The sequence below is a fragment of the Xyrauchen texanus genome, chromosome 40 (genome assembly GCF_025860055.1).
Source record: "Xyrauchen texanus isolate HMW12.3.18 chromosome 40, RBS_HiC_50CHRs, whole genome shotgun sequence".
Lineage (NCBI taxonomy): Eukaryota > Metazoa > Chordata > Actinopteri > Cypriniformes > Catostomidae > Xyrauchen > Xyrauchen texanus.
The window spans coordinates 21,627,553-21,655,539 of NC_068315.1; the positions used below are offsets into that span (position 1 = coordinate 21,627,553).

A 27,987-nucleotide genomic window follows, 5' to 3' on the forward strand; every position below is an offset into this window, starting at 1 on the left:
AAATTTGTCAGAAGAACTATATCTCAGTAACAATAACATTTGGAGTAAAAAGTCCAATTGCGCAAATGTATGTTTTCTCAAGCAGAGGTTTTTCTACATTGAATTAAAACGCTTAAATTAGATGCATTTTTGTAATTTCTGCCATCCAAAGTAGAATTTAACTATCAATATATTTTTGTTATAGCTCTTATGTAAACTATTGAATATAATTAAACCACACTGGCATTTTTTAAAACAAGAGTCAACTATATTGTGATTGCAATTTTTTTCCGAAAGGTTTAAATGTGTTCTTAGAACAAAGGTATTTTACATGAGTATCTGTTCGGGGCATGTTTTACATTTTAATCGGGGCAGGAAACCAAAAGGGTTGTAAATTATATAAATGTTTATAATTTATACATTATAATATTTGTTGGGAAAAACAATGTTTGATATTTTTAGCTGAAAAGCCTACATTACAATAGGCTGTTTAATGCAGGTGTAGATTTAAAGAGAGGCATCGGTTTTGTTTTAGTGAGGGGTGTAGGGTGGGTGTTCCCCAATGTTCATAAAAACCTGCACCACTCGTTAAGCGGCAATTTCCATTGTGACAACTTGCCCCTTATAATGTGTCAATATGCCCCATCATAAAAAGTAAATGTGAGTTTAGTGAACTGTATTTTTTTTTCTTCCGGGCAAGAATGTTGAACATTTTCAATAGATTTTATTTTTGTAGCCTAGACTTCAAGATATGTGACTATGTAGAATTTGACTAAAAAATAAACCTACTCTGAGAAATATTCACTGGAGTAAAAAGTGTGATAATTAGCCCCAGTCACAGCTATATCATATGTAAGATTACATAAAAAAAGATACAAATAAAAGATAACATACATTTTCAAAAAACTGAGAAAAAATTTGGGGCATTTTTGCCCCGAGCCCTTGTTAATTTTGGACCCTGGCCTACACATAGCCTAAGTGAATTTACATAAAAACTTTAAAGTGATCCTTTAATACAAAGTGTATAATCTCAAATCAGGTTGTAGGGTCCTACAGCTTCCAGACTGACCTATGAAAGGAATGCCTGCCAGGGAGTCCTGCGCCACAGGTCGAGGTGGGAGCCCACCATTAGTATGGTGCACTGGGTCTCCTAACCATGATGCTGGGGCGGTCGCTGAAAGGGGTTCAGATGAATCCACAGGTAGAGCATAATGGGGATGTCGCATTCCATGAGGGGTCTTTTTGCCTGAGGGGGGCTTTTGTCTGAGGACCACCTCCTGAATCTGAGCCTGAACAGGCTCTTCAACAAACCCACCAAGCCCTGAGCCAGCTCTCATTGAGTCCTGGGGCTCTGCAGTGGGGGGTAGTGACTGAGGAGAGGACTCACGGACTGATGAGGGCATACTTTCTGGGGAGATGGATTTAGGGGTCCAACTGAGGTGAGGTCCAGTGTAGGATGGATCCCTGAAAGAGTGAGACTGCTGCATAAGATGGGTGGCCTTTCTGCAGAACGAGGGGCTATAGCTACGATAACCTTCTGTCTGGTCATCAACCATTTGTGCTGGTAAACATTTGATCTGAGCAGCCTGCTGTGATTGAGGTCCCATCTGCTGCTGCTGATGGTGGGCATGGCTTGTGGCCCGCCCTGAGGGTGGCACTGATGTGGATATGATTGTACAATGATTGGCCAGGCTGTGGCGTTCCTCAGCCTTCATTGGTTGATTGCTCTTATGAGGCAAGGCTGGTCTTTCATAGCGTGGCGAGATCAGATTGGATGCCTTTTCTAGAGTCTCAAGTGAACGACCGTAACTTTGCTCATATGAAGCGTAAGCAGCCAGTAGGTTCTCTGAGCAGGAACGTCTGGAGGTCTGACCACCAGACACACCCCACCTGCCCAGCATGTAAGCGTCTGTACGAGGGGAGTGGTTTGCCCCAATTGCTGCACTGTAGTGGAGCAAAAGTGTGTCCTGAGAGGCGCTGTGTGGCCATCCACCAGGAGAACCTCGCAGTGCGAGTCCCAGCTCAGACAGTCGGTCTTGAGAGATGCTTCGGTGGTGATGTGACATCGCAAGGCCTGGGCGCTCTGCTTGGCTGTAGTACCAATCAGATAGAGCTTGGTGGCACAGTTCACTGCGGGCTTGGGGAAGACTGCCTTTCCTAGGGTGGGGGAGAGTGGCAGAGGCAATGGCTGCATTGTGGTTGGCAAAGTGGAAGTCTAATGGGCTCATTGTTATACCTGCAGAGGAGGAGGAGCGGGCACGGTGGTGGGTCTGTCGATGATGGCTGGGGAGAGCGTGTTGAGTCGCAACGCTCTCTAAGTCATGTCTGACGATTACAGAGCTGTCCCCTCCAGAGCATTTGTCCAGAGGGGGGTTGGGTTTACAGTTCAGGTTGTCAGGAAGACCTTGGTCCTGTGTGGTGGAGGTGGGTTTGCTGCTTGGGTAGCAGATCGGAGGAGGTTCTGGAAGGTTTTGGGCTTCTCCAGTGTATGGCTCATTCCCTCTCAAGTAGGCATCTTGAGAATACGCCTGTAAGAGATGGAGAAGAAACTAAGTCAATGTTAAATGGTGGCACCCCCAAGAGCAGAAGGCAAATAGGCAATCCTTGCTGGACCCCCAACCCCCCCAACAACCCCGCTATAGTCTAGCATGACCTGAATGGGAGACCAGCTAAGACCAGCAAACCAGCTTAGGCATTATTCATCAGGGATATCAAATGGAAAAAAAATAAAAAAAATAAGTTTAGGTGATGCTAGTGTATATCAGAGCAGATCATTTAGTTTCTTATAGATGTGTGTGTGTGTTAAGGAAATGGTGAAGAAAAGGAGAAAGTACAGAAGAAAGGTCATACTCACACTTACCAACTGTAGAACATCCTCATCTTTAGGCATAATGGACAACTCCAGCACATTCTCACTAAACACGAACACATGCAGCTTTGAAGTACAAATTCAGAGCAGATACCAGTCCACTTTTGTACTTGGAATAACTATTAATTAATGTGATGTACTAATTACAAAGTAGCCTCACCTATTCTGAATCAGTGCAATGACCTGAGAATAAGTTTTACCCAGCACACTTTCTCCATTCACCTTCACCAGCCGGTCTCCTAAACACACATACTGTATTTACCATAAATGTTGTGGATCGGGTATGTGAACAGACAAAGCACAACATGTTTTAAAAGTAGTCATACCATGTTCCCCTACCTGTGCACAAGCCAGCCTTATGGGCTGGGCCTTTCTCTTTCACATTCTTCACAAAGATGGTGTCCATGGGCTCCAGACGAGACCTATAACCTCCTGAGCAAAAGCATAAAAGCATTTTACAGGCACTCACAACTGAAATACTTAAAGCATAATCTAATAATTTTAGATTAATTTACCTTTGTCATTGCCATTCTCCTCATCCTGAAAAAGAAAGGGATTGACTGAGGTCAGTTGAACTGCTTAAGCCTGTATTGTAACCTTCACACCACTAGAGGGAGTGCCCAAATGTTCAAGGCACTTGGCTGTTACTCATTTAGCACTCTTTCTTATGCAAAGCAATTTACAGTACAGAACAGTGGCAGCCACCCTGCATTATACACAAATTCAAACTATGACTTTACCAATACAATTTATGCTTCCATGGAAATACATAGAGGTGGACTTCCTTAAATTAGTCTCACACACATACGCAGAGCTGAGTGTGCAGTTTTCTTAGTAGCTAGCTATGTGTAAACTTTGGGGTTTCGCTGACATGGCTCATTCCTAACACCCACAGACAAAAGCAAAGGGCTTTGCAGCCCAAGATATGCAAGCACCAGTGTGTCCTTACCCTCTCTGTGACACAAAGGCAGGTGACATGAGAAGGGGGGGGTGAGAGCTCTGGGGTAATTTAGAGGTGGTGGGAACATGGCTCATGGGTGAACAGGGGTGAGGTCCCTGCTTGCTGTCTCAAATGGCCTTCTGATCATATTGGTGCCCCATGTGACCTGCGTACTAATCATGTTTGTCTGAAAGACTTCGTTCACCTAAAAATGAAAAAACTCTCATTTTTTACTTACTCTGATGCCATCCCAGATGTGTTTGACTGTCTTTCTTCAGCAGAATACAAATTAAGATTTTTATAAAAATGTTGAAGCTCTGCAGGTCCTTATAATGTAAGTAAACAGGTGCCATCAGGCTGCTGGCTATTTGATGGTCCAAATAGCATATTTAGGCAGCATAAAAGTAATCCACACGACTCCAGTCAAAAGTTAATGTCTTCTGAAGCGAATCGATAGGTTGGTGTTAGATAACAAATTGATAATTTTTTTAACTTTAAATCGTTGCTTCCGCCCAGCGCTGAATTTCTGTTTGAAATGAACTAACTTGCCTGGGACGTTTGTTCCTGTGTATACAAAGCACGCTTCCAACTTCTCGCGTTAAAGTGCCATTGCACTTACGTCACTGATGAGTCAACTGCTGATAGAAAGTGATAATTTAGAAGTTAATAAAGTTTTAATTATCTATTTGTTTTTTACACCAATTTCTCGATTTGCTTCAGAAGACATTACTTTTATGCTGTCTTAATATGCAAATCAACCTACAAATGGCTTACTCATGGTTGTCCTTGCATATTAATCTGGGATAGGAAAAAGTGCAGTGACAGGCAAAATGTATTGTTATGTGTCGCTTGTCATAATGAGTAAAGAGTAATAATGTCTAAATCAGTTGAGTTTTGGCATGTACTAAAACAAAACCTCATTGTAAAGATTGTTTTTAATTAAGAGCGACGGTCATTTCTTAAAGGGATAGTTTATCCAAAAACGGAAATTTTGTTGTCATTTACTTCTCCTTGTGTAATGACATGTATGAATTTCTTTCTTCTGTGGAACACACAGAATGTTGCTGCTACTCTTTTTCCCATACAATGAAATTGAATAGTGATTAATGTTCTCAGTTACACTCTTCATAACGTCTCCTTTGTGATCCAAAGAAAGAAATTCATACGGGCTCAAAATGACATGAGGGTGAGTAAAAATGATAGAATTTGTACTTTTGGGTTAACTACAGTATGTCTTTAAAGTGGATAATTTTGTTACCTTAGTGTGGTGGGCAGACTCCGGTGGATAGACGATGAAGTGGCGCAGCGTAAAACCGAAGCCCTGAGAGTTCTTCTGCAGCACCACGGTGCGGGGACCCTTCCAGGCCACGCCATCCCCTGACATGGGTCGAGTCTTCTGACTGGAAGACAATCCTCCATCCTTGCGGCCTTTAGCCTGTTTCAAAACAAAGAAACATGTTGAGACTAATATGAACATCCACAAAGCAACTTCCTCGTCAGTTCCCAATATAACAAATAATTATTTTCTAATGTCTAAAAGATGTTCTGGCTCTTTGGATGAGTCAGGGAAGTCTGCTGATGTTAGTTAGCATTGTGACAGATTTCTCTCCATGTTCCGCTCTCCATAAATATGTATTAACAAAGGAATTAGTGGTGGAGGGGTGGGTTCAATTACAGACAAAGGTAGTTTCAGTAAACTCCACCGACCTTGAGGGAATGACCCTGTAAACAGCGGAATGAGGAATGTCTGAGGAATGTCTATTTTAAACGTAGATGCTAAAATAAACCACCACATGGGACTTCACAACAATGCAAGAGGAGAAAATAAATACAGTCAATCCTGATGTGGAAAAACTGGAGCAGAAGGGCCTTGCAGCAATGCACACACTTAACCCATAATGCAAAATCTGTGAAAAGGTAATCTTTGGCTCCAGGCCGAAGATTTTTATAAATAAATAAAAATAAATGAATGAAGCATAAAGTCTGTGACATTTTACAGAAAAATCAGGGAAATTTATGACAAATTCTACATGAATGTAGAATGAGGTACATATGGGTGTACTCAGGGCGGTTTCTGAGCATATGGGGGCCCTAAGCGCAATCCTACTTGTCTAATTGAGCCATAAAAGCTGCCCGATTCTTATTCGCAGCTTTCAGTATATTTTTTTAAATAAATAAAATAAAATAAGCTGTCGCTTTTAGTTAGAAACGGCCCTGGGTGTACTGTTATCCTACTGATTAGCTCTTTGGGTTGAGTCAGGTTTTTTTACTTCAAATATTTAGTTTGAGCTTCCTAAACTAGAGAGTTTCTAGACTGCAGTGACTTTGGCTACTTTCACACCACCACAGCTAAATGTGGCCCATATCTGATATTTTCTCTCGCATGTAACAGAGATCTGTTCAGTGGCTGACAATGTGAACATTTTGGATCTGACATTTTCAAATCCGATCTGGCCATTTTAATATGAGGAAATAAATCAGATGTGTATCAGATTTTTTGCAATATGCCTTCAGTGTGAACAGCCAAGTCTGATTTATTGTGATTTTTACATCAATCTACAGTAACTCACAAAATATAATTTGCACACTTGATTTGCCCTTATAGTTATTTTAAGGTTTAAAACGTTTAATTGCAAGAAATTTCTTATCTTGTTAACAAATTTACTTCCTTTTAAGGAATGAAAGAGTCGTGTTCAGTGATTTGTTTGGATGTCATGCAGTAAAATATGTGCATGAAAAGATACTGGACAGAGGGAGATTATCCAACAGTGATCTTTTTCATGTCACTCACACAGAAAACTGATTTATTTATAACTGTATCAACCTGCAAATCCAAGTCAATGCAAATCTGAACTCTTTTTACCTTATATGTACCAATGCTGTTTTTTTTCCTGCTGCCATTTAATCTAATGGTGTGTTTCTCTTGTAATATTACATTCTTGAGCTTCGATGGTAATTAAATTCCACTGTACGTCTGCAAATAATGTATAAATAGCCTACTTCATTATCCATCAAGAAGTATTTCTTCATCACTTGCTGATATATTATTAGATAAACTGCATTAAAAACAAAAATAACAACTACTTATAATTTAATTACTAATACATATAATAATGATACATATAGCTGTAAGCAGCAATTACTGGGGCCAAGCACACCAAGTACATCAACAGCATGTACAGAAGAGTCACTGGACATCAGTGATTATGACTTTAAGAAAAGAGGATAAAAACATAGGTAGAATTGCTCAAATTTAAATACAATCTATTATAACTTTGACCAGGAGGTGGCGCTGTCATAAAACGTATATAGTGAGGTCAGGATGTGGTCATTATGTCACACACAAAGTTTCATGAAAGTACGGCAAAGCGTTGCAGACATGCTTTTTTGTCAACATGTCATCAATTTCATTGGTGCACTGTTTGAGAACTGTTTCGTCTATCAAAAAGCTTTTGATAAATTTTTTTGTCATGAGTGTACCTAGATGATGCATGACAAATTTCATTTGAATCGGACATACGGCCTAGGAGGAGTTTGAAAAAGTAGGTTTTCAATTAAATTACAAATGGCGGATAGACAGTATGGCCGAAAATTTGGTATCAGCGTATTCGGCATGACACAAGGAATCTAAAATAGCCATTTTTCATATCTCCTGACCACTAGGTGGCACTGTGGGGAAACACTAGAGGTACCCTCAGGATACGCTTGTGATGACATGTAGTAAGTTTCGTATCAATACGCTAATGTGTTGCGTAGTTATAGCCTCCCATCTATTTTTGGTGTGCTCACGGACAAATTGGTTGAAGCATTTTCTTTTTGTGTGTGTGAATGGCGTGGTCTATCAAAAAGCTTTTGAAAGGGGCCTGGGTAGCTCAGCGAGTATTGACGCTGATTACCACCCATGGTGTCGCGAGTTTGAATCCAGGGCATGCTGAGTGACTCCAGTCAGGTCTCCTAAGCAACCAAATTGGCCCTGTTGCTAGGGAGGGTAGAGTCACATGGGGTAACCTCGTTGTGGTCGCTATAATGTGTGGTTCTTGCTCTCGGTGGGGCTCGTGGTGAGTTGTGCGTGGATGAGGTAACGTACTCAACAAGCCACGTGATAAGATGCGTGGATTGACGGTCTCAGATGCGGAGGCAACTGAGATTTGTCCTCCGCCACCTGGACTGAGGCGAGTCACTACGCCACCACGAGAACTTTGACTCGGATTTACCCAAGGATTCACAGGAAAAAACATTATTTTGATTCTAGGCCTTATGGTTCAGAAGTTATAGGTCAAAAACGTGAATGAAATTTTGAACAGTTGGAGGTGCTAGAGTTCGAGCTCGAGGCCCCAAATTTGGGTCAGATGCATTTGAGAGTGACCTCTATCAGTCTGACAAATTTCATAACTTTCCAATGTACGGTTATATGGGCTGCCATAGACTATCTGCGTTTGAAGAAAAAGAAGAAGAAGAACGATTACATTAGGTGCCTACACACTTTCAGTGGTTTGTTATATGCATGCTCAGGGAGTGTAATACACATGCGGGTCAGTTTAGGAGCATCGGCTGTTCACACCAGTATTAGATATGGACAACATTAAAATGTCATGTGAACAAAAAAATCAAATTTGAGCAGAATATCAGATTTGGGCCACATTTGGCTGATGTGTAAATGTAGCCTAAGAGAAATGGCCAGAACCTGCAATGACACTACCCTAGTTCCCCCGTCTGCCCACTCACTTCCTCTTCCCCTGGCTCCATTCCACAGCACCTCACCCTTGCATTCCATCCTCTAGCACACCAGGCGGTGCTGCAGTGTCAGAAACAAAAACAGGAAGTGGAAACTCTGAAGCAGGAAGTGCAGTAACTCCCTTTACTGAACATTAAGGGAATCCTCTATTTCCAGAAATAATCCTGACTAATAAAGCTTTCCAAAATGTAGCTAGATATCTTCAATAGACTGTCTGAACACCTTCAGTCCTTCCCAGAAATCTCTCCTACCACTTCCTTAACTCGTGTTTACTTGTTCCATCTCCAAGGTAACTCTTCCTGCTCCAGTTTCCCTTAAGTATGTCAAAACTCCATTGTCCTTCTGTCCTATTTCTTTCTGCCCTTACACCTGGACACAGCATTCACCTTGACCGTGGAAAATGCATAACGAAGTACTATCCAAACGAAGAAAAGTTAAAGATGGAGAACAAAATCGAAAGGAAATGAGAGCCGACGATAGGAATTTGTTGGTACAGTTGGTACACGTGGAGACATGTTACAAGGACAATGGCTGACACAGAGAGTGAAAAACAAATAGCAAAAGGGGAAAAAAAACACAGTCAAGCAGGAAGAGGTGTAAGAAGTAGTGAAGGACAGAGACTAAAGGGCTGTTCAGACCACAAGCATTATTGTGCTAAAAAAGATAGATGCAGTGAAAAATGGAACAGAATGCATGCGTCTCAAGATTCTTTTTTAAAAGTTCTTTTAAATTGACACTACCTCTTAAAAACATTGCTCTCATGCGCGAGATGCTGAATAACCAGCGTGACATGGCGCAACGTTTAAAGACGTCCAACTAGTGCATGTTTACTTACAAAACAATATAAAAACAGAACAGACAGATGCTAAAACACATTAGCTGTGAACGGCCCCTAAGAAAACAAATGGCGGTGTTGTATGTGATGGAACTGTTACTTCAAAATGACAGAATTCCTAATTGCGTTCCAGGACAGGGCATGTGACACCGTGGTGACAATACACACATATGAGTGTTAAGCTGCATTCCAGTGATCTCATACACAATAGATAAAAGTACATTAGATGTGGATGTGGAGGTGAGTGTGAGTGTATGTCTGTCTATGTGTGCCCCTGCGATGGACTGGCGACCTGTCCAGGGTGTCCCCCGCCTTTCGCCCAATGTTAGCTGGGATAGGCTCCAGCCCCCCGCGACCCTGTACACAGGATAAGCGGTTGACGATGGATGGATGGATGGATGGACTTGAATGGACAGGCACGATCATTAGAAAAATTTTACATTTTTCCAACACTTAGGTTGTCTGTTTAAATTAAATCCCATACAGCTTTAAGGCATCTGACCTATTTCTCACCTGCTCAGTAGAGCTGCTCATCATTGGTGAAAACCAATCAGATAACACTTTAGGTAAAGTAGGAAGTTCTGTGGCCAATAAACATGCAGTCCATGTTCAGTCGTTATGCTTGGGGGAGAACAGAAATAGGTCTGCAAGATTGTGGAGCACATACTGTGATTCACTCCCACCGTCATACATATGCAACAAACACGCAAACGCTTACTCTAGGCACGGGAGCCACTCTGAATCTTTTCCTCTCCACTTGGCTTTAGCTCCTCTCCAAGCACCCCTTACATAAGCCAGACCAATACAAACCACCAGTTTTAAAGTCTAGAAAGCAAATGTGAACGCATTACACAGGCCGGCCTAAAAACATCAATCAGAGCCACATACCTATTGAGCGATGCAACACATGAGCACTGTAGCCAGACACACAGCTGAGTTTAGCGTTATACATTGATTAAAGATCTGCAGTACACACACAAACAAAAAGCAGTTCACAAACGACCTGACTCAAAAACATAATGCCATTGTTTTGAAATTTTCTCTGGAAACTAGAGCTGAATTTGCTTTTGACAGAACAAGCTGGGTGATGTGATACATTAGAAAATCACATTCCTGTTGCAAAGATCAGCGTATGTTTTGTTTTGGATGCTTGAATGCCGTCATCCCTTCCAGACTTCTTAATAAACTTAACCAGCCAGCCTCCCAAGGTCAACCAGCATCAACAGAAAGACCATGAAGGTTATCCAGCATCTTTTGCTGGTGAACAACATGGATATGCTTGTCCACCAACTAAGCCAGCACATAAACCAGCTTGGACTAGCATGGAAATTCACGTTGGCCAAAAATGGCTTCAGCTTTAATGAGGTATTGTATTGTATTGTAGTTGATCTCTTACCCTTCTCTGATCCCATAGCATCGTGCCAGTTCCAGAAATCTGTGCGTAGTGTGGCTGGACACCAGTGCTCCTCAGAATGGCCAACCATATGCAGCGAGGCTCCGGATCGCTGCAATCCACGCCCACTGAGAATTCAAAACACCACTCCTTACCCACCGGAGCTGGGACCCTGGATACATACCGCTTTACTGAACACATAATCAGCCTGTCTGAACATGGAGGACCACCAGGTCCTCCACCACAGGGCAGAATGCAGCAAGGTCAGCTGGACACAGAGATTACACCCTTGAACATAAACTTTTGCTCACCTCCTCTTGGACATGAGCACTTGTCCCTTGGTGATCAACAAGTCAACAATTCAGAAAGATTTCAGAGCCTAATGATTTTGAGATAGGATGATCCACAGAGTAAAATAATCCCATTCTTGGCTTTCCACACCCTGGTTTGTCCAGAAATTATTTGTAGATCCATCACTGTAGATCAATGGCTCTTCACACATTTTGTAGTAGTGACCGTTAAAAGTGTTAACCAACATAAAACACAATATCATTTTTTTTCTCCTAACGTCCTCAGTGATCTGGTAATGCTTTTGGACACTGCTCTTTATTCTCCATTGTCTACAGGCTCAGGGTAGATGTAGAGTCACCTCTATTCCTTCTCACTGACAAATATATCCCCTTTTTCTGCAAGTGACGATACATTATTCTTAATGGAGATGAATCCGTCAGATTCCCTTGACAGTCTACAACATGATTCAGAGCCTCTGCAAGGTCTTCCTTTCAGCAAAATATTTCATTCATATAGCTTACCTTGCAGGGCTAAAGTGGAATGAATCATAGTCATCTGCTCTTCATCTCATTTTGGTCTGTAGGTACAGACTTAAGAATTGAATAATGCCAGTGTTGAGGCAGCCAGTCAAATCAAAACTAGATGGAAAAGTCTGCTATTCAAAGCTGTTGTCCAAAATAAGTCTGAAAAGGCTGAGCAGTAGTTCCCAATGAAATATGTGGTCCACTTTGAACTGTTATAATCCATTTGAATCTACAATCAGCAGTATTACATCCTAGTCATTTGTAATTTTTTCCTAGTTCAGTCCACCAATGTCCAATTGCTTTGCTTCTCTGACCAATTCTCTGGCTTTCCAGAGCTTAGAGTTCAACCTTTTTTCACGAAGCAGCAGTCGTTGTATCTGTCAGCTCAGTGTAAACTCTGCCAAACATGACAAATGGGGGGTTCAGTCTCTCTTATTTTCCACCCCTCAATACCTTTCTCCACCTCTCTTTCCTGATCCACTCTATCCCAAACCCAGTCCATCATGCTGGTAGTATGATGAGCACCTCTTTGCATTCAGGCACACGTCTCACTCTCTCTCTCTCTCTCTGTCTCTTTATGCCTCCCTCTAGTTGACTCGCCCTGCTTCTATGTCAGCTCATTTTAGACTCAGAGACTTGGCCGTGGCTGCTGGTTTCCTACAAAACTACAAATGAAAAGAATAAATCCAGCAATTCTTGTTGAAGGGAGAACATTTATTTAAATAAAACCGACATGTTTCTGCACACAGGCCTTCATAAGGTTTAACAAGGTTAAAAGAAAACTTGTGCAGAGCTTTTATTTGAAAGCAAACAAGGGTAAGATCCAGCCACTGAAATGAACAGGATAATCATCAGCCACCAATCAGAACACACCAATCTGGCTGTGCAAAGCAAATATCTGGGTTACAGTGAGGCGCTTACAATGGAAGTGAATGGGGGCCAATCCACAAATGTTAAAATACTAACAGTTTCAAAAGTATAGCCACAAGACATAATACACCATTTTAAAAGAAGAATGAATGTAAGTGCTTTTAAAAATTATAAGCTTCACATTTCTGCCTTTTAAACCCTCCAAAATTTGCCCCCATTCACTTCCATTGTTAGTGCCTCTCTGAAACCTCAATTTTTTTTTTTTTTTTTAAGAAAAGGAGGTAACATTTTGCCACAAATGCTGTCTATTGAGCATAACCCGGAACATTCCATTAAGGTTCAGTGGCGAGGAAGAAATGCTTGTATGATTCATTAAAGAACATATTTTTTAATGAATTAAAAATTGCACAGAGGACAATAAACGTTAGAGTAGACCATCCTACCCTTTATTGGCTCATTCTGATTGGTCAGTCACTGCATTCATAGGTCAAATGTTGTTGTTTTTTCATGTTTTGTTAATGTTATGGTTACATTATGGCTAACATTAAACAGCTAACAGCTTGAGCTCAAAGATCCACCTCCATTCCCCTCAATATAAGAAATATAAAGGTTGAGATGGGGGGGTGCACAGCCGCTTTTATATCCTTGTGATATATAGTACTGTAAAAAGTACTTGCCCCCTTCCTGGTTTCTTCTATTTTTATGGATATTTCATACTAAATTGTTTTAGATCTTCAAACGAGATATGACATAAACAAAGGAAACCTGAGTTAACAAAAACTATATATATATATATATATATATATATTAGAGCTGTCAATTGCTAAAAAATGTTTAATCGAATTTATTACATGGTGTCCCGATTAATTAATCACGATTAATCACATTTAATTGCATATACAAATATTTGCTGAGAAAGCCCCTCATATAACAATAATTTAATATATAATGATGAAATTATACATAGTTATCTTTATATATGAAAAAAATTATATATATATAAATAAAAAAAATTCAGATAATTAGAATGCATTACATTTTTGTGGCAGAAGAGTTAATCATTAATAAGACAATACAAAAAGTGACTTTAGAATACAATGTATTGTTTACTACCATATTACTGATCATAAGTCAATCATTGGCACACAGTTCACAGCAATCCATTTCACAAGTGAATTTGTCAATCAGTTCGAGATTTATTATGAGGGCTTGTTTAAGGACCTTCAATTTACACCTGCATCAGACATGCTTGTGTAGCATCTCGGGTGCATTGCGTCATAAACATAACATTTTAGGTCACTGTGTCAAGTTAAATATAGTTTAATAATCTTTAAACACATCTTGAGATTCCTTAAAGTTCGAATTTGCGCTCCATCAAGTGTTTTGAACGCAAGAACGTAATGCATGTTTGTGTTGTGCTGTCTGCTGGATGGTTGTTTTCTTCACTGTATAAACTGCACGTTGCCCATACAGCTGAAATTTCAATTACTGCCCTCTGGTGTAAACAGGTGGTAATACAAGCTTGCATTTCTCAGGAATATTCCTTATTACGGTCCGGTGGCATTGCAATTAATTGCGTACATTTTTTTAACACATTATTTTTTATAAAATTAATCAAACTGAATAAACACGTTAAACGCATTCTACCAAAAGGCTGGAGGATCATCAAGGTGTGTTTTGTCAAAATTCAGATTAGCCTTAATGTTCTTCTGGGTTAGCAGTGGTTACCACGCTTCCATGCATGGCATTTTTGGCCAGTGTCTGTCTGATAGTGGAGTCATGAACAGTGACCTTTATTGATGCCAGAAGGCCTGCAGTTCCTTGGATGTTGTCTTTGGCTTTTTTGTTACTTCCTGGATGAGTAAACGAGCTGTGCTCTTGGAGTTATTTTTGGAAGGTTGGCCACTTCTGGGAAGGTTCACTACAGAGCCAAAATTTTCTCCATTTGGAGATAATGGCTCTCACTGTTGTTATTTGTAGTCACAGAGCCTTTAAAATAGTTATGTAACCCTTCCCAGACTGATTTATTTCAATCACCTTTTTTCTCATCATTTCTGGAATTTCTTTCGACCTTGTGCTACTGGTGAGACCTTCATGCTTCTGAAAAATGTAACAGATTGAACAGGTCTGGCAGTAATCAGGCCTGGGTGTGTCTAGTCCAGTTTAACCCCATTGTGAATGCAGTTTCATACATTTGGGGATTTATTAACTAACGGGCAAATCCTTTTTCACATAGACCCATAATTAACACTTTCCGTGAGACAGAGAGACTGAAAATGCTAATTTAATGGTTCAAAATCAAACTTTCACAAGCTGTCAGAAAAATCATTGTGACAATCGCACATTTGCAAACACCTCAAGGAATTTTCACAGTTTGACTCATGGGTCCGTGTGAGTAGGAAGTCCAGGCTATCTCTCTTCAGCACAACACAGAAATATGAGAGGGATAGAGGATTGAATGTTGGAGTGATCTCAGCACGAACAGAAAGAGGAAAAGATGGATGGATGGATGGATGGATGGCAGATAGACAGTTGGTGACAAAGAGAATACAAAGTCACTACACAAACACGGTCGCTCTGACAATACATCCGCTGACACAGAGGAACAATAAGACACGTGGGACCGATCAGTGTCAGGGGACTAAACAAACACACACAACAGGCTTACAAACAGTTTTTACACAAACAAAATATGGACACATAAAATGTATATATATACCCGAACACACACATCCATCAGTATTTTGTTCATGATAATTCATAATTCTGTACAAAGAATTTAACCTAAAACTCACAGAAGGCATTCCCCTGAAACTTACCATCCTTGAAATGCATGTGTAATTGCAGTTAAAGGACAGTGGTGCGCATCAGGACAAAATAATCAGGTTGACTGGTTGGAATGGTCAACAATTTTTTTTAAAGTAGTATGTGAAACAGTATGTGTGTTGCAAAGAAAAGATAAACATTTCAAACACATAGTTGTCACATGTTCTTGTGACTTGAGAAAAAAGATGTTAAAATCATGGTTATATTACTTCAATGATCACATTTGAAATGGAAGGTCAAGAATAGTGCATTGCAATGTGGGATCCAGTATTCCTCATAGTGTGTTCGAAAGCAAACAAGATGAATAAAAATAACAGCAAAACCATTTTAACTCACCTGGAGCTTACATAGAAACCAACACTGACGGCATTACGGGTATTGACGCACATATAAAAACTTTGAGTAAACTAAAAGGCCATTGCAGTTTTACCATTTCACAAGGTATTATTCAGAAAAAAAAGTTGTGAAAGTAAGCTTTTTGTAAAACGCACCCTGCCGGTGTACAGAGATTTCATGTTCACACAAAAATACTGGTCTGATAAGCTTCAGAGTTCCTTCAGAGTTCTTTACACCATATAAGCAAATCCTCATCAGCTGGTTAACATGACTCCAACAAGAACTGAATACAAATAAAGTAGAATTCAATAAGAATCAAAATATTACATGCATTGCCACACTTACCCTGTGTTTCAATCAGCTCCCTAGCTCCATATGTCGTGAATCAGTGCATCGTAAACTAGGTCGGCACAATTAACTTAAAATAATTATCAAGATTACAATTGCAGCTTTCGCTATTATATAATCATGTACAGTGTCAATTACAGCATTCCATATAGGTGTACTCCCACTGCAACAACATTTTATATTTACAACATATTTTTGGGGCCATTGTGTGCATGAATGCAAAGGCAAATCTGACGTGTTTAAATGAGTCTAAAGGCATATCAGTAATGCTCACCATCTAAATTATACTGTGTACAGTAAAAATTTGAATAATTTGTTTTTTTTTTCATGCAATAAAATATAAAGCAATTCAGGAACAGTTCTGAAGTAGTTTTGATGCATAGCCTACTGTGGCAGGGCGGAGGGTGGGGGCGGGTCGTGATTCTACACACCCGGTCCCTTATCAGGCTAATCAAGCCTCCGAGAGGGATAAAGGCTGACTGCGGAGGATGGTGCGGGAGAGAGAGATTGTTTACGGACATGTCCGTCATATGTGTGTGTGTGTGTGTGTGTGTGTGTGTGTGTGTGTGTGTTTGTCTTTAAAATATTATTTACATTGTCAAGCTCGTTCTTGCCTCCTCCTTTCCATTGAACTGCGTTAAACCTACATAAAATATATGGCATGCAACTGACCCATACAAAACAAGTATTTCAATGTCAATTCTATCAATGGAAAATAATCGTGCAGCCCTATTATCAACACGAATTCAGGCACTGGCAAAGGTGTTCCTCCACTGAACATTGGGACACTTATGACTCAATCACCTGCGACACGATAACGAGCTTGCACATTTAACGCAGCTGTTATTAAACAGCACTACCGCTGAATAAATGACAGTGGTTGCGTCTCGTTTGGAAGGATGCGATCCACTGGGGGGCACACATCCACAGTGCCCCCCAGTGGACTTTGCAAAGTTGTAACTGCAAGATTTGGTGAGAGTTCAGTGGGCAATTACAGTGTAATTCAGAGTTGCTCACAGCAGGCAAAAGCAGAAAGGAAAATGTATTTACCATATTCAAGTATTAATAGTAGAGTAGCAGGTGCAGAACGATTACTCGCTTGTGCACATCCCTTTTGTATACGCTACGGCATATTTGACATAGTCGATCCTTGCCCGAAATGAGTCAGAGCTCTTGGCGGGCCCCCTAAGTCCTCAAACCCTTGCATGACTGGATGCAACTTTTTTGCGAAATGATATGGTTCCTTCATGGTAGTTCCGAGAAACGTCCACTGTGTGGTGCTAAAAGCAAGATAGCTTTTCTCACAAACAGATGAGGTTTTTAAGGTTAATGCTCTAGCTAGTTTTAACTCAACAAAAGCTACCTTCCAACCCTAAGCCTTAAACCTGATAGTGTCATTAAAAGAAAATGTAAGATGAAATGTAAGTGTTTATGAACTGATAATCTTTCATTTAATGTTGTGCGAAAGGGAATAAAAATAGATGTTGTAGTGCCTCAAGTGTTAATTTAAAAGTGTTGCAATTCATACAACTGAAAATAATTTAGCAAAAATGTAGGTGTAGTAATGTGATTTTAAGGGCAGGTTAGCCGTTATAATTAGTTACTTCAAACAGTATAAAAAATGTTTGGTAATCAAAATGAGCTGTGCTACAACAGAAGATTTTATTAGAAGAAATACAAACTTGCTCTATTCATTAGGTTATTCTGTAGCATCCATGAATGTGACACTTCTCACTTGCATAACCACACATCTCTGAATGGGGGGAAAAGACCAACTGATTGACCTATATTTAGTCAACTGTAAAATTGTTCCATGCTAAAAATAATTTTCATATTTTTAAACGTCTATGGCCCCCTGACTCTTGTTTTCCACATAACTGCAGATGTTACCACAATAGAGCTAGCAGCAGACTAGCCACGTAGCCAATGACTACAGTTTGACCTCTTATACTGACCATGATTGTGATTGTAATGTAACCACCATATCTGGACAGAGACCAGAGATCAGTTCAGCTCAATAGTTGCATAAGATTCAGAAGACTTATTATACATCCATGATTCAACCCATGCAACAGACTTGAAGCCAGTTTCACTTGAATTCAGTCAGTCCAGATGATAATATGAAAAGAAGTCATTACTTTTTCTTGAAATTAATCCCAAATTTAACCTCGCTTATCACAGAGCGAATTATAAACAAATTTCCAATACAGTTTTTGAAAACCGAATACGAGTACATATACTTCCTTGTCGGAACTCACCGATATGATATGTTACATGTTGCAATTTTAAAATACAATACTGTAAGATTGATGATTTGAAGACAGCGTGTTTATTATTTTTCAGAAACTGTTACACAAAATCATTAAAAAGTCATTTTCAGCTGTCACAAAATTGTAAAAATCATAAAGTTCAAAGATAATTTTTTTTAAAAACATAAATCACTATAAACAAAACCAAGAGGGTTGACCTGCTGACTTTGTTGGTTTCAGCAAATGTAACTAAAAAGATAAAAAAAAAAATGGGATCATGTATAATAATAACTTCTGTACATTAATATTGACCCACTAATAGTATGACAAAATTAAACTGTAAATTGTACACAGAAATCGAGCAAAACAAGCATATAAGAAATGTGCCATTATATTCACTAAAGCAGTCACTTACACTGTTTGAGCCCATTAGTTCAGCACAAGCTCACTGACGATTCGCACACAGAGTTCTGCACTACACCGCACAATAAAATAATTATTTCCATTGCATCTATGCTTTGCTTATTGTAATGAGAGCATTTTAGTTTCGTCGTGTTGCTTGTTTGCTGAGTATTCTCCGTCTACATTGCAAGCGAACATGCGTGACAAGTAACAAATCTAAAATAATTCCAAATTACCCACTATGCTTTTCACTTTTTTCTCAAGCTTCTTTTAAAGTATTAAGTTGCATTTCTTTAGCACGCATTTTCATTTGCCACTGCAAACAGAGGTGAAACAAATAGATTCATAGTTCAATAGACCTAGATTCATTGAATATATATCTTATGATACAACCTTAAAGTGAGTAGGATTAGTATGTGATGATGGTCTTCTAATGGGTTACCTTTTCCCAAGGTAAGGACTAAGGAGTGCACTACAAGTAAACACAGCTCAAGCACAGAACTTATGACGCAGACAGGAGGTCTCAAGAATGGAACGCCCAGGGCGCATGTTGCACTTTGACTAATGTGAGTCCAATAACATGGGATAGACAGCTCTAGAATCATTGGGGCTTGCCATAGCAATTCACAGAGTAGCATCTGAACATACAAATGGGGCTGTTGTATTTAAAAAAAAAATATTGTCAAACGTCTCACATTGTCAAAAATGAAAAAAAATCAAACATTTCTCAGAAAAACAAAATGTAATAACCAATATGTAAAGGCTATCTATCAATAATAATTATTTTGTAAATCTTAGGGGCAGGTGCACTCATGAACTGAAGCATCTCTCCATGTTAACATGCACAGGCCTATGAAATCACATACATTTTTATTATTCTGTGTTTTTCCATTAAACGTTTTTCTGAATTCCATATTTAATCAAAAGGGTGTATAAATAAATTAACTTGAATCAAAATGAAAGTAGAACAATTAATTTTCAAAATAGCATTGCATTATTTTTATTGTATGAAGTACTTTATAAAGATCCTCACAGCACAATTCAAAACACATTGCAATTACTTTTGTCAAATAAAGTGCTGCACAAAAGAGCATCACAGACGTGAGATATTGCTTAAAAATAATACAATAATTATTGATCTATTATAATTTGTATTATTACAATGAATAATGCATAACTATGTAGTAGTGATATGTATATTTCTGATGTATTATTTTAATTTAAGTGGAGCTTATATTTTGGCAGAAAACTGAGAGAAGCCCTTTCAGTTTGTAAAGTGTGTTTTTGACGACAGCGTCACATCTTCGGAAAAGCAGGACTACATAACCCAATGTGACTGTTAAATCGGCAAAAGCTGCAATTTAATCAAATAAACTTGTAGTCTGTATGTGCAGTGCGCTGTAGAGTGAATAAGGTCTGCTATCGGTCATCTACTACACAGAGCGCACGTGATGCTCATGATGAGGTGTTACAGTATCAGTGTATGAGCTGGCTTCTATGCACTGTCATCTTTCAAACCCACTCTCTCAATTGCATTCCAGTTATCTATTACCCTACAGCGCCTCCTGCTACACTTTACAATAAATATACACATTTATAAATCTCTCTTTCTCTCTCTGTGATGTTTCTCCCTCTGGCTTACCAAACCCACAGAATAGGCTTATATTGCTGACTTGATAAACAATTAACCACACGTTTTGTCCTCTTCAGCCCACACAATGGAGTCTGAAGATGAAAACAAGGCTCAAATATTCCTGCTGAAAAGAATAAGTCTACTCTTCCTCTGACTGTCCATCAAGCCTCTTCCCATTCCATTCACATTCCACTTGAGCACAGAGGCTGCCAGATCTGATTTTCCACCAAGCAGGAATAGAAAGTGCCTCGATATTTGTGGGGAAAATAGCATACCAATCATGTGATGCTGACAACTGGGCTAAAGAAACATGTCACATCATCCATAAATTCTTTGAAATATTGGAGAAACAAGCGCAGATATTGCTGATGTGTGTTGAAGAATCCTTAAACAAATCGCCAATGAATTGATAAGTAAAGAAAATAAATTAAAGCATAAAACACTAACCTTCTGAAAAGTTTGAGGTAAAATTCACAGACGATAACATCTAAACTCTGAAAATCAGGCTTATATGTTTTATCGTTACTGGATTTTTTTCCCTACTCTTTTGTGTCCCTTGGAATGTTTTGTCTGAGACAACTATCTTATATTGGTGATCGTGACTTTGCAAAGTAGTATGTTTTCCTGGATCAACATATTTTTGTTGTTCCTGGAACAACGTTCTTGTCAAACAAACATAGTACTAATCCTGCCCTTAACCCTTTTCCTACCCCTAGAATCTATTTGGTTGATAGGAATATTGTTCCAGAACAAACAAGTATGTTTATCCAGTAACATGTCCTACTTCACAATATCACTGTAGGAATCTTACAGTTTCTTATTATGAATCTCATACATGTTTTAGGACTCCATTTTGGGATTCATATAGGGCTGCACAATTATCCCTGACATTCACTGTGAACACATCACTGCAAGGACAAAGTGGGAAAGGCGGTATCGTACCCGTGTCCTCTGCACCCATGCCACTACAGTGACACTAGAAACACAGTTTGTCTTCCACTATTGGAGTGCAAATAGCCATGCATAATTATTTTTATTCATTATTTTATTATATTTAATTTAGCAATGCATTATATTATAGTAACTAAATATTTGATATAGATTTATTATATGTATGTTCCTTCCTTTTCATTTTGTTGGATGTTGGTAATATTAGTTTCACTTTCACTTGTTTCCGCGGGGAGTGTAATAAGGGCGACACACTCTCTCGTGAAGTATACAAATGACAGGAGAAGAGGACTGTACAGGTGTTACTGTTAATGCTGTTTGCTTAGCAATCATTTAATGAAGATGTTTGAATTATACACCATCTTGTATTCTGCAATATTATTATGATACCTGTGCCTTGCGGAGACTGAGATGCTGCTACCGCAGATAATAATAAAAAACGCTTCCAGTTTAGTGTAAATAAAGCGTTTAGCGCACGTAAGCAAACGGAACCGAACTCAGAGCACTTCTGTTACTGTAAGCATGAGAGGGAGTTGTGGAGCACAGAACCGCTCTGAAAACACCGTAACAACGCGCTAATTTAATATAGACTGGACTGAGCAGCGCAAATAAACTTTGAAGAGAGTAGACCATTTATTTATGTAATTAAATCGCAGCCTTTGCAATTTAATTTCGCAAAAGGTCATATCGTGTTTTCTATTTCATTTCGATTAATTGTGCAGCCCTACATAGTAGCTTAATAAAAAGCATTATTTAAAATATTAATGATTTAAAATATCCTTCAAATGTTTTTACTAATACATTGAGTGAGAAGCTACTTCACTGACTTACTTTTCAAACCCCAGTTGAACATTACATAATACTAAATTATTTCTGTGGGACACGTCAGGTTTTATTATAATAATATAATGCTGAATTACCATTATTATTCTGATTATTAGATTTGCGTTATACAAAAGTAAAATATTTATGTCCTGTTTACACCTCCACATGGGGCTTTTATTTTGACACCAAAGTGCTGTTGTATTCACTTAAACTTCACAAGGAGCTTTTAATTTGACAAAAAAGGCAATGCGTATTTGACAGTTTACAATGTTCTGCATTTCCTAAAATGCTGTAATCGTCTCTTTTTCTGTTATGTGATGCCGTGTTTGTAAATTTGTATATCTTGTTGTGGTTACTAATGTTTGGAATTGTGTGAATGCTTGAACCTGCATTACTTTGATTTCTCAATAGCCCGCTTTCCACTTGTATTTACACATCTAGAGCGATGTTGTTGATTGTTTGAGCATGTGACTGCGCGTTTCTCCTTGTTTTCTTGTGTTATGCGCAGCATATTTCCCGCGCGCACAAACACGGCCACAGACAATGAATTGTTCGTTTAGCGTAAATATCTAAATATGGTTTAAATATGGACCGCTGGCTGAAGCGAAAGACAAGTTCGGATGATGCAGATCACAATCCAAAAAAAAAGTCTCCGACAACGAAAAGCCGACAAGCAGCCAAACTGAAGATCCACAAAAAAATCTCACAGAGGTAAAGCAGTCAAAGGATAAATTAAAGTGACTGAAATTGAACTGAAATGCATTAAAAAGACTCTGAAACTGATAGACATAAATACATATAGTTTAAACTGAGTTCTTAATATAAATTTGAAGGAGAGCATGGCGTATTTTGTATGAAGTTTAAAAAAAAAAAAGCAAAGAATTGAACTGAACTGAAACACATGAACGACACTGAAATAGAGAGACATTAATATATAGCCTAGGCCTAGTTTAAACTGAGGTCTTAATGTCAATTTGAAGAAGAGCATGGTATATTTTGTATAAAGTTTTTTTGTTGTTGTTGTTATTAACTGTTTTGAGAACTGGAAATGCACAATTCATGCATACAAATCTGTATATATTAATAAATGAAGATGATGAAATTAGCAATGCATCAAAAGTTACCCCCATAATCTTTAGATCCCCCCCATGTGACCCATGTAAGGGGGGAATTCCCCCCCAGTTTAAAAAACGAAATTCAGGCCCTGCACAAGCCCAATGTGATCACGTGTTTTCGACCACCTCTGAACGTGGTTGAAGTGGACAAATCTTAAAATGTTTTGGACTCCATTTTCACTCATTGTCTTGGTGTTGTCTTGTTTCAAACAGATAATTTAAAATGCATCTTAATACCTGGTGTAAACGGGGCCTAATGCCAAGCACACACTACCTGACTCTAGCTCATCTCCTTTGATGTTTTGAGAAGGAGAGTGGTCTGCAATTGTAAGTCTCAGATTGCAAAACAGATGGTCATATAATGTGTACACCCCTGCAACTCGCTCCAACTAGTCACAAATGCTACAACGGATTTCAAACCTGTGGTCAATTGTGCGCACTGTCCCAACAACTGAGAGACTGGCAATGAGCAACAGCTAATGAATTTTAGACAAGGCATTAGACAAGAATGGAAGGCAGGAGCCAAAATAATCATTAGAAAATTACATTCAAATACATCACCAGTCACCCGAAACACTGTCACAACATTATTTTCAGTGGTTTTTCCTTTTTTCCCCCAATCTGTGCAAATTAGTGCAATAAGGCGTGGGGCCCATCTTTCACATTGTTTGTTGACGTTACCATGAATGAGCTTTCCTGTTGCTATGTGCGTGAGTTTGTGAATGTATTTCAGAATCGTAGCTTTAGATAGGGATGAACGATTGTGTTGTTGATATACCCAGTCTGCGATCATTTGTGTAGTGTGTGTACCAACAGACTGAAAACAAAAGACTGTTAGTCGTTAAGTATGCACTTGACTTAAGGGAACAGAACTTTGTTTACTGCACCTAAGGCTTCATGTCTCCCCTCCTTCCTCCTACATAAACTCTCCTTTATTAATGACCTTCTAATATACTGCATTTCACCCCCCCATTAAACATCAAACCATGTTTGCTCGGTTGTACCGGTAATTCTCAATTTGCTATTTTATGTACTGTTTTTTTTTCTTGATTTTTCCTTTCTGTATTTCTTTATATCACACACATATTGTACTAGTCCCCAGCTAGGCTAAGAATGTTCCCTTTCTGTTCATAAAAAGAAAATGGACTCTTTCTCCTTCTTACCTCCCTTTGAGTGCAGCTGGTCTCCTGTGATTCACTGTCAGTCTTCAAACAAGGCCTCTTGAAGCCATCTCACCTCTGAGAAAGGGGTGAAGCTGTTCTGTCTGACCTTTTAGCCCCAACCTACCCAAGCCCCCACCCTCTCATTAAACAGGAGCGGGTCCCACTCCACTCCAGCAGGGTACAGACAGTGGCTCATTGTCAATACTGCATTTCAAAGGCAACATCAAGCCTGTCTTGTACCTCCCACACTCAGATATGAGCAAGGCCCATTCAGAGGCCAACTATTTCTCTCTTTTTACCCTCAATCTGTTTGTTCTTTTCATATATTTAACTAAATTGGGACTCTGAAAAGTGTCACTCAAGAACCAGCTCAACTGGCTCCAATCTGTATCCCGGCCCCACCTTACTCTTGTGCAAAAGGGTCAAAGGTTAAGCATGATCCAAACTCCATTATTACAATAATGAGCTAAGAAGTGTTTTTGTCTTAAGTGAGAGGACAAGGGATGAGGATTGATGCAGACCACAAAAACAAGTGGATCACTTAAGAAAGAGAAAGACCTTGCTTCAATGCTCTATTGGATTTACTTGTCACTCTGAGAAGGTCAATGCTGAAGTCTGACAGCAAGTTAATGGCCAGTCTTGAATCCCTGAGGGAGAGCAGAGTTCTGGGAGGCCCGCAGGCATTTGCCCATGTGGAAATGGCACCAATCTCTGCCTCTTCAAGATCTTACTGGATTATCTTAATTGGACCAAGAGCTTCTCTTGTCAAGCCTGTAGAACTGTCCTTTGCTTCTGATGCACAAGGGGAATGCTCAATTCCTCAATACACAAAGTCAGCAAGTTGGTGCAAGGGCCAAGTTAATTATTGAGGACAGTCTATTAAATATACAGAGATAACTGGTAACCCAAGGCCCCAATGGTATGGGAAAACTGAGGATTATGGGCTGAACGTTTTCAGTTTCTCAGCCTTGGTGAATTGTATCTCAATCCATTCCTTATCACTTAAGAGACTAATTAGACTATGTCACGGTTTGAAACATGACAGAAGTGCTGAGGAGGGTATAATGTGTTTAAACCTGATGCCACCTTTCTTTCTTCTTGTAATTGTTACCACCGTGTGTATGTCTACTAAAAGCCTGGCAATCAATCAAGTGTAGACTTTTCACAAATAGACAGAGACCAGTTTATGGTATTCGATTCAACTCTTAAGTTTGTGGTGTACACAACTTTAGATCTGGATATCTTGTCCAGCTCTCAATTAGATATATGTCGCAACAACTTCCACCAGCTTCTCATAACAGTACACAGTAAAAGTCATTACTTAAAAGTATTACCTTTCCAACAAAAAACAACCTGGCTGTATAGAATCACGTTACTATACCTACATTTTAGCAAATTTTTTAAGAGGCTTGTTTTAAAGTTTACAGCAGTATCCTGGTGAAATGAACCCTAGAGACACTACAACATTGACATTTATTCCCTTTCTCACAAATCACAAGTAAAAGGTCAATTCATAAACACTTATGTTTTGCCTTTCATCACACAATGCTATCTTATGACATAAATATTTTTTACTATAGAGCATGACTTGTAAGGCGATAAATAAACATGTGCATTACATAACCAAAAACATTTACAAGCTTGTCCGAATCTGATCAAATTGCACGGTAGCTCAAGTGATAGAGCATTGCACTTGCGATGCAAAGGACAGAGGTACAATTCCTGAAGAACACATGAGTGGACATATGAGTCCAAATTACCTTAGAAGCACCACAAAATAGCATCAACAATTGTGTTTTTATGTCACATTTGCTTTTTATGACACTGATTATGTTAAGGTTTAAGGTTTTGTTGATTTAAAATTCGAGCATCTCTATCTGTTTGGGAGAAAATTTAAATTGCCTTTGGCACCACAGAGTGGACATTTCATATTGGAACTGACGCAATATGCGTAAGGAACCACATAATATAATTTTGCACAAATGTCGCCACAGTCATGAATGTTCATAAGATCAGGCTGACAAAAACAGAATGCCTAAGATAATTTCTAGGAGCACATCGCTTGGTGCTTGTATGGTTTCCAGTTGTTTTTGTCCGTTAGGTGGCAGTAGGTGGCTTTGAGCTGAATACTGGTCCTATGGTATGCATCAAATTACCGCTTAACTTACTGAATTACTCAATGAATGGAAACCCCACTGCAAACACAGCAAAATGAAACTACCTTTTTCCTTGGAACAGGAATATTGACAGATGCATTTAGAGCTCTAATGCCAAGCCATTGATTTCCAGTATTCGATTATTAAGTGGGGCTGCATCGGCAGGCCTAAGCATGATGAAACTATATTGTGACAGTGATGTAAGTCACACAAGAGTACTGTTTGTGCCATCGTGGTTAAATACACTAGTATCTGTTGTTTATGGAAATTTGTTTCATTATTTTGCTTGAACAATAGCCTTTAATATAAAACGAGCCCACTTTGGACTTTTGGATTTCCAAATTCATAGCTTAATTACTAAGCTAGCCTATAGCCTACTTTGCTATAGTATAGACTGACACTTACCATACTTTCCTGTCAAACAAAAGCAATACTACTCCCATTTTATGTTTTTTAGACAGTGATGCAAGACTGATTAAGAAGCCTTATTCTGAGCTTTATGAGTACCGCCTCAGTGACCTACTGTTAGCAACTTAACAAATATCAGTCATATCCAAAACCGAATAAAGCAGGTGTCTGAGTCTGTTGTACTCTAACTGCTCTGCGAATACAGCTGTGATTCTAATACAGCTTTCCCAACACTCTGAGGAAATTCTACAAGGGCCACAGCACTTGTCCTATATGCCGTAAAACTAATATTTACGTGGCTCAGTAAAACAGTGGGTCATTATAGGTGGACTGAAGAAAAATCAACAGTATAAAGGAAAAGAGCTAATTACATATTTATTTATTTATATATTTTTCTGTTATCTGTAAATGCTACGCCACTAGCATCACCAAGCAGAATTGCACAAATAATTGATGTTTTCAAACAGGCTTCCTGAACATTCTCCCTGGCTAAACTTGGAATTAATAGTACCATAGTATGCTATTGCTATTTATTGTGAGGCATAAATATCAAAGTACAGTATGTGAATCTGAATTTAGCCTCTATCTTCCATTGTGGTTACATAAAGGCACTTGTACTGGAGGTAAATAGAGCAAGTCAAAAAAAAATTAAATGCACAATGTTTTAAAGTATAGTCAGATGCCAAATCGCTACGGCATGTAACCTTGTAATCTGGTATATACACCATAATGCTTGTTAATTCCTTATGTTATCACACTGAAATCATGTTAACATATTTAGGCCTACATCTTATATAGTATATAGTGTATATAATTTTGAAATAGGGATGCACCGATCCAATACCTGGATCGATAATGGCTCCAATACTGAAGCTTTTAGAAGGATCGGGTATTGGTCCGACGAACCCGATCCAAATCCGATACTGTGTATTAGTCATGTTCATTACTGTCAAGCTCCAAAAATGACATAAAAGAACCATAAAAACACCATTAAAGCAGTTCATATGACTCGTGCATTTCATTCAAAGCCACTTGAAGACGTGCGATAGCTTTGTGGATCACAAAAGGCTGTGTTTAATAAATAAATATATAGTATGAAAAAGAGCCAGTTAGTGAATGGTGCTGCTCTGTTGACACAAACT

The 27,987-nt window shown here is 39.0% G+C and overlaps 1 protein-coding gene across 1 annotated transcript in view; it reads right to left on the bottom strand.

Annotated features, from left to right (window-relative positions):
• The window catches only part of LOC127633508 (rho GTPase-activating protein 23-like), a 64,345-nt gene that overhangs the window by 17,976 nt on the left and 18,382 nt on the right, over nucleotides 1-27,987 (bottom strand). Inside the window, exons 2-7 of the mRNA XM_052112667.1 lie at nucleotides 5,047-5,223; nucleotides 3,364-3,388; nucleotides 3,188-3,280; nucleotides 3,009-3,087; nucleotides 2,834-2,894; nucleotides 1,049-2,507 (exon numbers count right to left, since the gene is read on the bottom strand). Coding sequence (XP_051968627.1) covers nucleotides 1,049-2,507; nucleotides 2,834-2,894; nucleotides 3,009-3,087; nucleotides 3,188-3,280; nucleotides 3,364-3,388; nucleotides 5,047-5,223 — 1,894 coding nt within the window. The remainder of the gene's footprint in view (nucleotides 1-1,048; nucleotides 2,508-2,833; nucleotides 2,895-3,008; nucleotides 3,088-3,187; nucleotides 3,281-3,363; nucleotides 3,389-5,046; nucleotides 5,224-27,987) is intronic.